The sequence below is a fragment of the Andrena cerasifolii genome, chromosome 3 (genome assembly GCF_050908995.1).
Source record: "Andrena cerasifolii isolate SP2316 chromosome 3, iyAndCera1_principal, whole genome shotgun sequence".
NCBI classification, from domain to species: domain Eukaryota; kingdom Metazoa; phylum Arthropoda; class Insecta; order Hymenoptera; family Andrenidae; genus Andrena; species Andrena cerasifolii.
The window spans coordinates 17,337,297-17,353,475 of record NC_135120.1 but is presented as its reverse complement, the minus strand read 5'-3'; the positions used below and the strand labels follow the sequence as shown (position 1 = coordinate 17,353,475).

The following is a 16,179-nucleotide window of genomic DNA, read 5'->3' as shown; positions in this document are numbered from 1 at the left end:
CGCAATATCGTTGGTCGGGACTCGATAAATGCGAGGCTTGTTTTGTCCCGCGCGAACCCTCGCGCTGAAACGTTTTAACGCGAGCCTGTAAATAGCCGCGTGTAATTCCCGCTCGTATCAGATGCGGCCGCTTAGGACGCGACCGTGGAATATTTATAAGAGAGGTTTTAAAGCGTCTCCTGCCGTCCGGATTGAGTTGTCGCACGTGTAATACGCCAGAGAAGACGAGGACATCGCCGGAGATTAATGACACGAGCATCGTTCCAAATCACACGAGGAACTGTCTTGGGAATTGTTCCTTTCTCCGCTGGCAAATTAGACACGTGTTCCTGGGATTTTATCGCGCGCGTAAAAATAGTGCATTTAGCGAGCTACAGTTGTTCGGATAGGATCGCGGAGCAGAAAAGCCGCGGCCATCTCGATCGCGAACAATGCCGATAGTCCAATTTCTATTTCTCATCGTCAGCATTTCCGCGCAATTATCGATGCATTATCGGTTTTGCCCAGGGCGAAATTCAATTGATTTCCTGTGTCGTCGTGCATTTTCAAAACAAACGTTTGACTGGCGCCGAGTTGCAATTTGCGAGCATAATGGCGACGCTCATCCGAACCTCAAATTTCATTACATCCCGCCGTTCCATTCGCCGACTGAAAATATCGCTCCGGACGCATAAGCGCCCCCCTCCCCTTCGAAATCCGATAACCCACGTTATTTATATTTTTCTAGCGAAAACGCTCCGAGTCGCTATGAATGCGCAGGGAATAGTTCAAGGGGTCGTTCTTAAATTACGTAAGGCTCTGTTGAGGGAAGAGGGTCGCGAATTTCTTGCGTTTTTTTAGGAAGGGTGAAGAGGGAGTCGGGTAGCGTTTTACGAATTATTTCTTTTACCTAATTTTCAACGTGGGTAGTAAATTGAATTATATAAATGTTATTTAAATTTTAAATTTAATTTGAAATTATTTAAACCTTTAAAAGAATTTTAATAACTGAAAAAATGCAATGCAAAAATATTACATAAGGGGTTTTGAATATAAAATCTTACGACTTCTTATACTGGGAGATGGGGTAAGAAATTGCTAACATGACCCTTACGTAATTTAAGTATAGCCCTCGCGTTGTATAAGCTGTTATTAAGGGGGAACACCACTGTGACGGCCGGAAAAGTAAGCCATTTTTAAGAATTTTTTTCAGGAATAATTTACAGTTTTCATAAAAAATTGTTATTACCTACCTTTAGTAGACTGTCTTAAGAGACTACAAAAAAAAAAAAAAATACAAAAACATCCATAAATTTTAATATATTAATTAATCTTCTAGATCCCCCGACGCGAGGTGGTCGAAGGTGTAACTATGGAACAGCAGGTCCGAAATTAAATTTCATCTTTTTTTTATAAACTATATGAGTGTAGTTTCCGTTGTACGTACGGATTCTTTGATTGAAAACAAATTTTTTTAAATACGCTCGAAGAGCTGTCTATCTTATTCGCGGATTTTCGAAACTTTTCTTCTAAGGCGCACCATTTTTACAAAAATAATTTGTTTAAGAAATCGGTACGTACAACGGAAACTACACTCATATAGTTTATAAAAAAAAAAAGAAATTTGATTTCGGACTTGCTGTTCCATAGTTACACCTTCGACTAGCTTGCGTGGGGGGGTCTAGAAGATTAATTAATATATTAAAATTTATGGGTGTTTTCCTATTTTTTTTTGTATCGTCTCTTAAGACAGCGTACTAAAGGTAGGTAATCAAAATTTTCTATAAAAACTGTATATTATTCCTAAAAAAAATTCTTAAAAATGGCTTACTTTGCCGGCCGTCACAGCGGTGTTCCCCCTTAAAACATATCTGCTCTGCTTCATTCCTTTCCAGGCTTTCCGAAGATTTGATTCCTTCCAGTCAATGAAGATGGTCAAAATGAAAGATAGGAGTCTGTTCCACTGAAAAAAGGGAATCACGTGGGAAATTGACAGTCGTCGACGGTGACGATGACGCGAGGAAACGTTCTGCAAAGTGAGAGGCACCGGAAATGCGCTCCAGCGTCCGCTGGAACGCGTGGGTAAACGCGTGTGAAAATGCGTATACCAGAAGGCACGAGCGAGAAAGCAAAGGAGCAGAATAACCAACGAACTCGTTCGAACGGGATTTACTCCTACGAATACGTATCGGCGCTCGCCTCCAACTAATTCGCCAATGTTAATGGTAGTTAATTGACAGGCTGCTCGAGAGCGGAGAGCGCTCGAGCTGCTCGAGACGAAAACGGCGCGGCTATGTCGGCCGTTGTGCAAGCCGGCTATGCGTGCTGGCCAGATCGATTTTTCTGCAAATCCTCTGCGACAGAATGCTCTACCTCCTGTTCCACTTATTTCGCAGGAAATCAAACCACGCCGAAGACAATAATTTCACCTCGATGTCGAGGTGAACGTGCGGCTCGGAAGCATATTTTTTATTCTACTCAATTTCCTCTAGGGACAATAACGTGGTAATAATTGAAATCGACGCGGTGCATTCAAGCGTCTCATCCTGCCGGAGAAATTTGAGAAACTTCCACGCGTCTCGAGGTCGATTTAAAGGAAACGGCACTTCCTGCGCGCCAGCCTGAAATTTTCATTCACGAACGTCCGAAGTTCGTTTCCACGGGCGTAATAAAGATGTCCGGCGAAGATGAATGCGGAGGTTTAATTAATATCGATGAAACGTAAGAAGAGGACTTCGCCGGTCACGGGGATGCAGCGCTCGGGGCAATGATAATGAAGCCACTCCGTGTCAGACTACAATCACGGTTCCGCACTTTATAATCCCCCTTTCATCGGGGCTTGATCAACTTATTCGTATGCGGACGCATCCGTCTTCCCGCGTTCCCTTAATTTAATCTCGTCGCGAAGACTCGTTTTTCACCCCCGTTTTCCCGCTCCGATTGCTCGCCTCGTTGGCACCCGTTGGTCCTCCGCGGTGGCCGCGATATGGTCGCTCCTCGTGGCACTTCCGAATTGATTCACGGGCAACGAATTCGCGCCGCGCTCGGATAATACGGTATCCGACGGTCCGTGAATAATTTACAGCACGCGAGTGGCTGAGCTGGGCAGCAGAATGTCCCGGCGATAACGACACGCACGCCCGCGCCGAAAAACAACGGGGACGTTGTCGAATAAACCGTGATTCACGCCTACTCGGGACGCGATGTAAAGCAGAATTTATTCCTTCCGCGCTTTCTCGCGCGACCGTACGCTCGCGCGGCCCCGCTACGGGCCTAGGATGGCAGAGGATTGATTAAAAAAACCAGAAGAGGAAAGGTGCTGTGGTGGAAGGACCGAGTGGGGAACGGAGGTGGCCTAAGGGCCAAGCGTGTATCGGCCTTAAGAGTTCATCTGGATCGCGGGTACGGAGGCGACCGCGTTGTCAGGTAAATATTCGCGTGTGATTTATGCGAGGTTCGCGGCCACAAAGCGCATACAACGGCCGAGGCGCCGCGCCGCTACCACGGTGCTCATTGTTTCCCGAGTGATGGATCGAAGTAGAACAGAAAGGTTATTTACGTTTTCAAATTAATCACGACCACTCGCCGTCGTTCGACGCCGGGAATGTCGCGACGCCCCTTTTCTTCGGGGATGCCGCGCCTCGCCTCTTGAACAACTTACACGTCCACGCGCGATCTCACGCGAATCTTTATCGAGCGCAGGCGACGCAAATTTTCTGCCGCCATAAATCAGTGTTTTGGAAAATGAGTTTCTGCCGACCCACAGCTCGCTCGACTCTACATTAAGATAATGACGCGCGAATTCCGCGGGCACAACCTAAGCGCTGATTATCGCGTGCCCGTCCACGATTATTTTATTTTATTTATTTATTTTATGGGACGCACCTTTTAGTTACAAAAGAATATCGCTAAGTAAGAGACAGTCTGTAATGATAAGCCTATGTGACGGACGAGAAAAGTATGCACGCAGTCGTTTCGCGACATGTACACAAGAGTAGAACATAGAATAAGATATATACTAAAAAACTGCCTTAAGGAAACCTTCTGGTCTAAAAGTCGATTTTTTCTATTTGTTTTTTCGAATCTTCAGCCGTTTAGGAATACGAGTTTAAAAGGATTTCTTGGAATTCGTAATATTCCAGAAGTTATAGGCATTTGATTAGCTGTAAATGCATGGGTCACAACCGGCCACTCGGCGCTCACGTAAAACTTTAAACGCGTTTTTCACGAAACAGTGTTCTCAAAATCGGTGGGACCTGTATCTCCAAAAGTTATTATCCGATTCGACTGAAACTTTTTTATTTTGAAGAATATATTTCTGGCTAGGGGGATACCGGAACAAAATACAAAAATTGAAATTTTTTAAATTTCCTAAGGCGTTGAAAGGGTGAAAAATATAGGGAAAAAGTGATTTCAAACTTCAAGTCTTTGTTTTCTAAAAAATATCATTTTTGTTATTTGTTCTAGTTTCCCCCTAGCCAGAAGTATATACTTCAAAATAAAAAAAGTTTCAGTCGAATCGGATGATAGCTTTTGGAGATACAGGTCCCACCGATTTGGATCAATTTTTTGACGCCTTGACTTTAACGACTCCTCAGTGCCGTCTGCAATGAGTAATTATGAAACAAAAAATATATTTCTATAACTTAAGACATCCTTAATACAATGCAAAAAATCCCATTAAATTATATATAGTAGATTTCTTTTAATTAATTCCTAAAGATCACCTATTTTTTGAGACCGGAAGGTCCCTTTAAACAAAAAAGAAAGAGATAGTATATACATAAAGACATAGAGATGTGGTTTGATTTTCTGTTGAAAAAATTCAGAAAAAGAGAGAGGAAAAATAATAATAGCAAAAGTAAAAGTAACAATAACGCTACGGTAGTCTACGCTCTAGCTCAGGAGTCACTTGCGCCTTGAGTCGTTGAAGCGACCCATTAAATTAAAAAGGTCTAAACAGGAGAAGAAAGAGTTCGCCGTTTCGCAGCATCTATAAATATTATTTCAACCTGTAAACGCATTCGCGCACCAATGAAACGAATTCGTGAATCGATTGCTCTTTGTGCGTGTTGAAAACCGGAGCGTGGAATAATTAATCAATTTAATGGAATATTCCTTTTGTGCATTAACGCTTGATGAATTTTAACCGGGCTTGTTGAGATACGCGGTATGGCAGTTACTATCGCCTCTGGTCTCGTGGATTTAACAATTGCGCGAGACCGTTTTATTACAAGCTTTCTTTCTTAATAATTTTTATTCGTCCAGTGAAGAGGAGAACTGAGGAGCTTGTAGCAACAGGGGTGCAGCTCCAGTTTTGACAGTTTCTGAATTATGATGTGTAACATGTACAAACGAACATTCTACATCGTTTGGTGCACGTTTCATACAAATCCGATAAGAAATGAGCGATTTGTTGAAAATTTTGAATCTGCACCCATCATTGTTTCGCGCAATACGAATGCTCCAGATTTGAAAAGTTTGCCAGAAATAAAAACGAAAACGTATCATCTGAATAATTACTTAGTACGTTATGGCGCGAGAACATATATTTTTCAATTAGTGTTCTCTTTACGATTCCATAAACAGTTTTTTCTAATTTACTTGAAGTCGATAAAGATGGAGCTGCATCCCTCTCGCTGCAAGGTCCTTAATTGTTGGGCGTGATCGTCCAACGAAGGGATAGAACTACGTCACATGTTAACGATAATTTAAAAACAAGCAGAAACACGAGGATATTACAGGATGTCTGCGCGCCCCTTCGCGTACGCTCCACCTTAACGATTTAATAATTGCTCGGGTCCCTTCGTATTCGGTACGACTCGGTCATTAAGTGCAACGTAATTTCTTAGCCTCCCTGGACTTTGATACGAAACTTCACCCGGTTGACGAGGGCCGATCCGTTTGCTTTCACGATATCATTACCGTGTAACAACATAATGACGCGAGGAAAGCGCCCCGTTCGCGACGATTAGTCCGCCACGGATACGATAATCACAGGGTTTTTGCTCGGAACAAGACATTAACCTATTTCGAGCGGCAGTTGCGCACCTGACAAAACCGCGCGCCAAGAATTTCGGGAGCATCATCCTCTTCGTTGCATCCCCCGACGCCCGCAAACGCCGGCAAAAATCCGCTTAAATAGGGCTAGACTTCCCAGCCGACGGAATCGCGGAGACGTTTCCTCGTTTCGTACCTTCCCGCGAGCACGGAGCGCAGAACGTTACAAGAAACTTTCCTCGGAAGCTTCCCTACTCCAATTAACCGCCAAGATTCGCGTTAAACAGCGTCTGGATCGCGTTTCACTGGCACAGGCGAGCGAGTCGGAGTTAACGCGTCGCGAAACCAGCAGAATGCCTGTCGAGCGTAATTTTCTCGCGATCCCTCTTCCGCGCCCAACGATCCACGTCGTTCGTTAAACACCGGCAAAGAAGATGATTGGACGTGCACGTCGAGTTCGTGTCATAGGTGATTCGTCTCCTCGGGCCGCGCTTTCTGCCCCGGCGCAAAAACACGTCCGGTCGCTCTGTCAGGCTTTTTGCCCTCCGCGACGAATCCGCGTGTCGTCGCTTCGCGGCTCCGAGGGACACTGTGCACTTAAATGGCGGCCAGAGATCGTTTAAGGAACACCAATTCTTCACGGATTCCCTTTACCCATTAACGCGCGGTGCCCGGTTAAAAGGACAGCCAGGCGAGGTCGTTTCGCTTCGCAGCTAGAATTTCTCCATTCGTCGGAGCGTAGTCGTTAAACTTTCGCGACCAGCAAACTCGTCTCTCCTAATCCAAAGTTGCTGTCAAACGGCGGGTCGGCGAACAGGAGAAATGATTTGCAGCAGAGTTCTTGTTTCGATTCACTATTGTCCTCAGTTCTCGTCTGCCGATTTTTTGGAAATATCGATGTCTGCGATTGAGAAGAATAGTCATCCAATTCGTGCGTAAGGTTCGCAGACGTTCGACGTACTGGCGTTGTTAGTACAATCCCTGTATCATGATTATTGCAACGATCGCGCGGTTCACTCGCGCGGAAGGCACGTTTTTATGATTTTCAGGAGAAATCGAGAAAGCCGCTAGAAACCATCCGCACAGGCTTTTGTTAATCGTCACTCTGTCGCAGGTTGTTCCAGTTTGTAGGATATCTCGTCCCTGCTGCGAGGGAAGATGCTACGCTAGAGCCTGGAGTAAGTAATTTATTATAATTCAATGGCAAATTGCACGAATGAACAAGGCTTTTGATCAATTTCGCAGGTATTTGTGGGTGCGCGAGATCGACGACGCGGTTGAGTATGCGTGAGCGCGTAACCGATCAGTTTGCACCCTCTTTTGCATTCTCAATGACGTAACCGTTAGCACGGTTATCATGGTCCCTTTAGTTAGCCTTGCAGAAGCTGATGCTGCCCCCTAATCACCGAGCAAGCAAATGACATAGAAGCGAGCGCCGACGCCGACGGCAGGTGCTCTCCATGAAATTAATCCCCGACGCACGGCGGGCGATCGGCCGTGCACAAAGAATGTCCATAATTCTGCCGATGATTTTTCGGATCCGCGATTAATCGGCGTCCCTCGGGGGCGAGCGAGACGAACGGCACAGTTGACGGCGTTGACACTTTTGCACGCGATAAATCACTCGAGCCTCGAGGAGCTACCGAGACCAGTTGCTTTCCTGGCCACCTCCTTCGATTCTTTCGCGAAAAGCTGTCCCTCCAGATCCCTCGGATTACTCCCCATCGTTTTTCAACGCCTCTAAATCACTCGACAAGTGCGGCTTGTTGGAAAATTACTGGCGAGGCTCAAAATCCACGAATGATTTACTGGGACGGTTGCTCGAGCGGGCGATAACGGGAGCAACTGTTTGGAGCTGGTAAATATTGTACTCGGCGATTTATTTGATATTAAAATCAAACAAACTCCGGATGCTTTATGTGGACAGTTGGAATTACTAACGATTGTGGAAATCATTTGCTTTGTATCATTACCGCGGAAGCTTCGTTCGATAAAAGCATCTCGTTCGTTTGCAACAATTTCGGTAACAAAATCTGTTTCCCCTTGAATTTCGCGATGTTTAATTTCTTTGGTGGAATAGTCGTGTACTCTAAAGATGCGAATCGATTCGGAGTGTAATTCAACGGAGGTTACAAAGCAATTTGGCGAACGATTTGGTGTCCAGGTTGCATGTAGTACTTTATATACTAGCAGAAGTTCCGAGGCACCCTGTAGTATCCATCAGAGACCACGATCGTTCCTATAAAGATTCGATTCTTGCGGGTCCGTCGTCGCACCGAATTCGAGGAAGAAAGAACGCTGGCGAAATTCGCGTGGCTACAGTACGTACCCATGAATCGTGGCGTTCCGGTGGTCACGTGGTGGTGGCGGCGGTGCACTATTCCGAAACACCTGCGCGCACGTTCTCCGCAGAAACGATGCCGAAGAAACGGCGTGGCGGACCGAAGGAACGAAGCACTGCCGCGACAGAGAGACACCTCGTTGCTCAGCCTCCCCCGCGGAGGACAGCTCTCTCAGACGAGCGTCCGCGTGCAGCGGTACATCAGGTCGGTCGGTCGCGGTCGGTTCATCACCTAACAGTTCACTTTGCGCCGGAAGTGGCCCGATGTGGATCACGAAAACGCGCGTCTCCCCGAGGGGACTCGTGGGGGAGGGCCCGATACGCGAGTAGGGGGAGTGTGAGGGAACACCGTGCGCGTTAGGGGAGGGTGGGGACCAGACGAAGGAGGGAGAGAGAGAGAGAGAGAGAGAGAGAGAGAGAGAGGGAGAGGAGAGGAAGCGGAGCGAAGGATAGAAAAGGGGGTGATACAGTGTAGGTACGTGGATACACTGGTGAGGTGTGCGCAGGGAGGTGGAGGCAGGTATGGAGAACGGAAACGGTGCGAAGGAGAGCGAGCGGGAGGAAGATAGAGGGGAACAGAAATGACGGAACACGGGTGCCGGTCCGGCGGTGAAGTCGTGGGCACGATCGCCGTCACAACACTAGTGGCCTGGTACACTCTTCCGATGCTACGTACACACGATACGATCCTCCTCTCCGTTCCTCCGTCTTGTTTGTTCCCTCTCGGTCGGCTGGCCCTGCACTCGCCTTCCTCCCGTCCCGTGTATCACTCTCTCTCTCTCCCTCTCCGTGTACGTATACTCTCTGTATGGGCACGTATGCGTACGATACGCGGATTACGTGTGCCTCTACTACCTCTGCTACCTCTACTACCTCTACTACCTCGCGGAACCGATCTCGCCTCTCCTTTCCGCCTCCTCCGGCTCGGTTACTCTTAACAGAGAACTCTCGGAGGTTCCCTCCTACCTTGGACCGCCGCAAAAGTACGGACCGAGAACCGAGACAGGGCAATCTACTAGGTAAGACTAGTTCCTCCACCCAGGCGTGGACCCGTTTTCTGTCCGGCCACTCTCCCTCCCTCTTTCTTCGTCTCTTTCTCTCCCCTCCCTCTCCGCGAGCCCCTAGATCTCGCCTTCTCTTCCTATCCGATGCTCTTTTTATCGTCTCGGTCTCTTGTCCGTTTCCTTCTCCCTCTTCGTCACGTCGCGGTCTACCTTGCCCTCTCCCGCGACTTTGGCTCTCCTTCTCGCCTCTCTATCGTCTTCGGCCTCTGCTCGCGCCCGAGGAATCTGTCTCCCTTTACTTCTCGCCGCTCCTTCGCCGCGGCTTTATCCACTTCGACCTCCGTCCGCCTCTTTTTCACAAGCTTTCTGCCCTTTCCCTTAGCGTAGGCTGCCTCTTCGGACGTCTCTTCGTCCTTCCCGCCGCCGCCCGTGCAACTTTGTCCGCCAATTTATTTATACGTCCGCGTCACGCGGTACCTATTGCGAAATTCTTCCCCCCACCCCACCAGCCGCCGGTTTTCCCCGCGATTCATCGTTACGCCCGTTTATCCGCGCCAGGAGTTTCCTCGGGTACCTGCGTAGTCGCTTCCAGGTCGCTACCGCGGACCGTGCACCTCCCTTTTCAGCCCTGACCCTTGCGGTATCGAGCCTGAAAGTTTCGTGAAAAATTTCAGCCCCGTGGATCCACTTTGGAACTTTGAAGATTTCACCCTCAAAACTTGCGCGTACTAATAACGGAGCGGCCTGTACACATTACAACTTTACCACCGTCCGTTCCATTCCGTTCATATTTCAGCGGTTCTTTTTTTTTTTTTTTGGTTTTTCAGAGTGTATCGCGTGAACCCCATCCTCCCGCGCCGGTTCGCCTGTTTCTCCATCGAATTTCCTTCCCGTTTGTTTTACCTTCCACTCGTTTTGCTCGTTGTACGTTGCGTGCGCGCGTACCGCGGGCATAAATCACCGGCGCGTCGCGAATATTCTCTCTTTCGCCCCTTCGGTCGTCTTTATTCGCGCATGCACGTCCACGATCAACCACGCGCGAATAAACTTTGCGAATAGCCGCGATTCATACCTCGCGAGAATAGACGATAAATACTCTCGTTTCCTCTCTCTCTCTCTCTCTCTCTCTCTCTCTCTCTCTCTCTCTCTCTCTTCCTCTTTGACTCCGACTCGCCTCCCTCGAGATCGGCTTCATTCTTTCGACAAGTTCATAAATACCCACGAACGGTCGATTGTTTCTCTCGGTCTCGCCACGCCGTTTCGCGAATTAGCATAAATTTGCCGTTGCGTGGCTCGCCGCCGTTATTGTCATCCGCAATCTGTCGCTACCTCTGTCATCGAGCCTTAGTTAGCTCGAGACGATTCCAGAGATTTCGGATCCCTTTTCTTCCGAGGACGGGGCCTGTAAATCAAAAGGTACGATAATGGCACCAGCCGCGACATCCAGGGTGATCGCGATGAAAGGGACACCCTGTACCATTCGCGCGAATTTTATGTTATACAGTCCCCGCCGATTTCGCTGGAACGCGACGTTACTCGATACGATAATTGTGCATTTCAGGAATCCGATGCCGCATGAATACCATTATAAGAGCGTCGTTCAATGGAAACGGCTACCACGCGGGGCAATTTCCTTTGCGCCCGAGCCGCGCAAGAAAAACTACCTGTTGCAACAGAATTAATATTGTGGCCGAGCGATTATACGATCGAAACGTCGTTTTAGAATAAATATGACTTGCAACAAACGCGCTCGAGCGCCGAGTTCGTTGGAAACTCTTTTTGCGGACGAGGCAGGAACGTATGAAAATTCCTGTCGCCCATTTACGTTCCGCGCTCGTTTCCACTTCTTCTCGAACGTCCGAGCTGTCGAGTAAAGGGGGAACGGTCGGTGGAGGAAACTTGCAGGAGTTTTGCGTGAAAATTAACACCGCCTTCCGATTGTACGTAAAATCAGCGTGCTTCTGAATCGCGAACGTAATCGCCGCATCATTTTTTATTGCAAGATATCGCACCGAGTCACGATTACATTAACGTCCCTCTTATTTCAGCCCCTGTCCTCAGCGTTTCTTGATCCTTTCTAGATAATGACTTACCTTGCCCCCCCTGGAAAGTTGGCTTCTCCAAAGCCTCGGCGCGCTGCGTCCCTTTTTGCCTCCTTAGCACGCAAAGATTTATCTCCATTGAATTCCAGCTCCTCCCGCCCCTCTCGACAGTTTCCCACCTTTCAAACACTCCCTTTTCACTCTCTCGCCTCATCTTATTTTTAGTACTCGCGTTTTCATCCCTTTTCATTCATTTGTCATCGAAATTCCTCCGCGAGCTGGCAAGTCCCTCTCGCAGACCTTTTAAGAAATAAACGACACGCTTGCGTAACGCGAATCTTGGAAGATTCGCCGAAGTCCGTGGACTGCGTTTAAGAGTCTCCACGGCGTATCTATGAGTCGCGAATGGAAGATTGCGTTGCTGCTTGGACCCGCGTTTTCTGGGCCGATAGAAGAGTATGTACCTACTGCACGAACGCGGCGTCTGGAAGCGAGGAAGTAATACGTTACGGCGCCGTAACGCACCGTGAAGGGTCAAAGTGGCGTCACAATGAAATTGAAAGGTATCGGTTTCAAAGCGCATCGTATCGTCGCTGCATCGTATACTATGATAGCCTGGAATACAATAGCCTGTATACAAGGATCAGGCGTGCAGTGTTACCATCCGTTGAAATACCTCTGTTTCTTGTTTCCTCGGTAAAGGGGCTGTTTGGAAACGTTTCTATAACTCGCGGGGGTTCCAGGAACGCGTACAATTACTTCCTTCCACTTCTTGTCTTGCCTCTTTGAGTTGTACGTTCAATACCTACTACAAAAGCCACTCAAAAGAATATCGAAATAAGAGCATTCAATTCGAAGCTCTTTATCGGATTGTTTCCCTCTGCAAATCGTTTTCTTCCCCCTTAATGCTTCATCTAACAGAGACTCGCGAAGGGTTCTGCGTGTTTCTAATACACTTGAGAATAAGAGAGAGCTCCGGTGGAATATAATGTAGACACTCTGACCAAGAATTATGTAAATGACTGGCAAGTCCGAAGTACAGGCTCGTAACAGGCGTGGAGCCTGAGATTTGGAAGCACGCAATAGCTTGCGAGAATCGTTAAAATTCGGCAGCTAATGGGCTACTAATTGTCCACGGAAGATGTACGATGCTGAATAGGACTTTCTGGATAATAAGCATCTGGTAGCTGTTCGCGCGGCCTACGAACTCGTTCGCGTGGGTCGACCATCCGTGGATTTTAGAATCGATACGACCTTCGGCTGCAGCAGCTGTGCAGGATCAACTGGAGCACCGGCGCGCTTGCTACGCGCTCCTACGACACTTGAAATTCCATCAAACACGTTCCAACGATTTAGTAATTATTAGCGATTCTTCAATAAACTAGCAGCAAGGTAGATCCGATAAGATTGACGGCTCCTCAGATGCAGGAACTCAATGCCTTCGGTACCAATTGCTAGGCAAACCCCTACCGTTCGTTGGCCAATTCTATTCCAATTATTTAATTAACACGTGGAGCTTCTCGGCCGGTCTTCGTAAGCTCGGCATCGAAAGCAGCCGCTTAAAGGTGCGACGAGGAAATAAGTGGCGTGAATTCGTTTGTGAATGAAGCCGTAGATAACTAAAATGGCGTACGGCGACCACCCACTCCATACAGCCGACCGACGTGGTTTCCGCTCGAGTCGACGAAACGCAGCCGAGTCCAGGTAAGATTCGTTCTCTCTCGCGCGTGTGACAAACGATCGGCCATAACGTCGAATTAACTTCCAACCGGTCGGCGTACGTCTGATTGAGTCTACCGGACCGTATCCGCCAGGATGCATTCAGTCCCTCGTTCCTACTTACACAGTCGGTGGTAATCAATCGACTGTAAAATACTTGCAAGTAGGGTAACGTCGAGTTGTCGAACTCTTTTGCGCGACGCCACGTGTCACCATCCGTTTGCAGTCGTCTCGGACCGAGTCCCTTGACCTTTTCAAAGGATCTTCGTTGCTCCACGCTTTTCAAACCTATGCACTGGGTACGCGCAAGCTCGCGTAAGCTTTGCGGTAAATAAAAGAATTATTTAAGTAGCGGATCGAATGAAAGTTACTTTAACTTCAGATTATTTCAAGAATAAAGTTACAGTTGAAGTTAAAGTTGAAAAATGTATTCGACCCTCATATTGAAACGCTCAACGAATAAATAAACTAGCTGTATTCAACGAATAAAGTTAACCCGGGTCGACACGTGACGGATAACTTTCTTAGCTCTTATTCGTTATTCGAAATAAAATTTTTGAACATCTCTGAGCTACTCTCGGTGGCTCCTACTACCAGAATTTCAGTATCTGTCGACAACTCGCAGGGATCCGAGCATCGCGGTGTTAATGTTGTTGCTTCAGTAGCTTCGTTAGGTCGGGACTAAAACGCGGCGGAAGAAGCCAGTTGAAGGTAATGGGGATCGATGTAAAGCGGTTCGTAAATAGAGACGCGATTACTAAACTTTTCGCCGAGTCGTTAAACACCGGCATCGCGAGTGCTGGAAACTTTAAGTCTCGCGAGTCTCGCGACTTTAATCTCTCATTAGAACGGTAGCGGGCAAAGCGAGGCAAGTTGTAAGAGCGAGCGATGGGCGACGAGGTACGTCGTAAACAGAGGCGAGAAGACGCGAGCGGTTGATGGAAACGGGCGGTGGTTGTTGTCGCTCGTTCAGCATCGTCTGCACGCGCCCACGCGCTCCAAACGACCAACAGGTTGTTAGTTTCGGACACAGTGTCGGCGTTATGTATTTTATCGCCACTGAGTTTCGCTCCGGCCGGCCAGGCGGCTAAGTGGAAGCCCCGCTTTCTGGTAGATCGAGTGGTGAGTTTCAGGTGAATCGCAAGATCGTTCGCGTGGAATTATCCGGGTGATTCAGAACCAGTTGCGAACACTCCGCTCCGGGGATGTTCCGTTGTAACTTCCCCAGCGCGGTGTCCGCGAAGGCGTAAAAGACACTTCGATATAGGTAGCGCGGGACTGACAGAAGTCGGACATTCAGACCGGCGTGCTCAAATGTTCCTGCGAGTTGTCAACCGCGCGTAATTAATTCGACGCGCATCGTTATCTACCAGACTAACGGGATGAATTATTCGGAATGCGGCGTTAATGGCACGGAAATAGCGGATCATTATACGCGCATGTTTGTTACCTGCTCGGTGTGCATTAAGCTAGGAGATAAAAAGCAAGCTAAACAGATACACTATCTACCGCTTCGGCCTGCGAAATTCAATAGACGCGCTCGGCACGCGCGGCCGCCAATTAAACACAGGCGCAATTAATCCTTGCCAATCCCGCCAGCATTCCGCATCACTCTTCCCTGTTTTTCGATCATCGGGGACCTTTTGTGTTTCTGCTGCCATCCCACGCACCTCGCACCCATCTTACGTTGCCAATTTACTGTGGGTGACATTTAAAGCGCAGAACCTTTAGGCTCCATCTGGACACCGTTTCGTGCCTGCACAGCTCTGCGGCGGTGACGATGATAAGCATACTCCTTGGAAAGAACGCATCCTAGGCGCATCCGTCTATCCTGGCAATTTGAATGCCCCCGTTTTTCCCCCTCGTTCAGCTTACAGCCTTAATTATTTCCCGGCCAATGACCGGTTGTCATCGACAGCCGCAGTGACGAGCGCAAACGGACCACCCCGAAGCTTTTACCGTCCAGCTGGAGATATCCAGCGGCAATCACTCTCTCTCTCTCTCTCTCTCTCTCTCTCTCTCTCTCTCTCTCTCTTCGCTTGTCCGACAGAGACCGGCAAGTAAAACTGGAGCGGGTTTTACGCTGCTCTGTTACCGGATTACGTAAATGGGATGCGCCGAGTGGCGGCCGGTCTTTTTGTTTGTAATAAATCACTGCGACCACCGTGGGCTTCGAGTGGCGAGGACGTGAAAGCGAGTGGCGCAGGTAATTTGATGTACCGATGACATTTTTGCGTGTCGCCGGTAACGCCGGTGTCCCCGCGCTATAGCCAGCTGGTAGAACGGGAACATCGGCGATTTATTTTTTCCAATATCGCCTCGGACGGAGGTAAGTGCACCCGGGCCTGATGACATTTCAAAGTCCGCTGCCTCGAAATCGAAGCCCAGTGTGAAAAGGCACGATTATAACGATTAATTGGTGTCCAAGTAATTTAGCGTCAAAGAAGCTAACGATTTCACGTATCCAGTAGTTCGCTACCCCCTTAAGTCGATGAATCGCGTTTACAGGCGCGTGTGACGCAATCGTGTCCAAAAACAGTTAAGAGAAAAGACGGCTCCAGTTGGGCCGGCGCGGCCAAAAAGTCGGCTGAAATTGACCTATCGGGCTCGATCCGAAGGCTGATTGAGCCCATATTTGGATCGATTCGGGCATCACCGTAGGAAGGCTCGTGCGCGCGTGCGATCTACCGGGTGACACGGCCGCAAACTCAAACTCGTTTACCCGTCTCATTCGTCAAATTCTTTGACAGAGTAGACGCGCCCGCATTCGCCATTCCCTTTCCCGGATCAAATCGGATTATTCGCCCGTACCTTCGGGATCCCGATCAAACATTCAGAAACTTACGCGTTGGTAATCGCGAGTCAGCCTCCATATCGCGCGGCAATCCCATCAAAAGGAGGATCCGTCAAATGTGCACATTTCTCAGTAAAATTGACGAAAGCTGGGAGGCATAAAGCAATATATTTCGTTGCAAGGAGCATACCAACGAAATGGCTGGATATTCTGGATTCCATGAGAAATATACTTTGAAGGGGAATTAGAATCTGATTTAATTAAAGCTGGATGCAGCACCATTTCCGTACCTGTCCGCTG

The 16,179-nt window shown here is 48.2% G+C and overlaps 1 protein-coding gene across 3 annotated transcripts in view; it reads right to left on the bottom strand.

Moving 5' to 3' along the window:
- LOC143366707 (A disintegrin and metalloproteinase with thrombospondin motifs 7) overlaps positions 1–9,301 on the bottom strand; it is a 59,117-nt gene extending 49,816 nt beyond the window's left edge. For 2 of the 3 annotated variants that reach the window (XM_076807978.1, XM_076807979.1), the window contains exon 1: positions 8,309–9,301. Coding sequence is in view for 1 of the 3 variants with exons in the window: in XM_076807979.1 (XP_076664094.1) it covers positions 8,309–8,312 (4 nt within the window). In the remaining 2 variants the exon portion in view is untranslated. The remainder of the gene's footprint in view (positions 1–8,308) is intronic. The other variant, XM_076807977.1, reaches the window with a different exon arrangement.
- Positions 9,302–16,179: the final 6,878 nt, after the last annotated feature.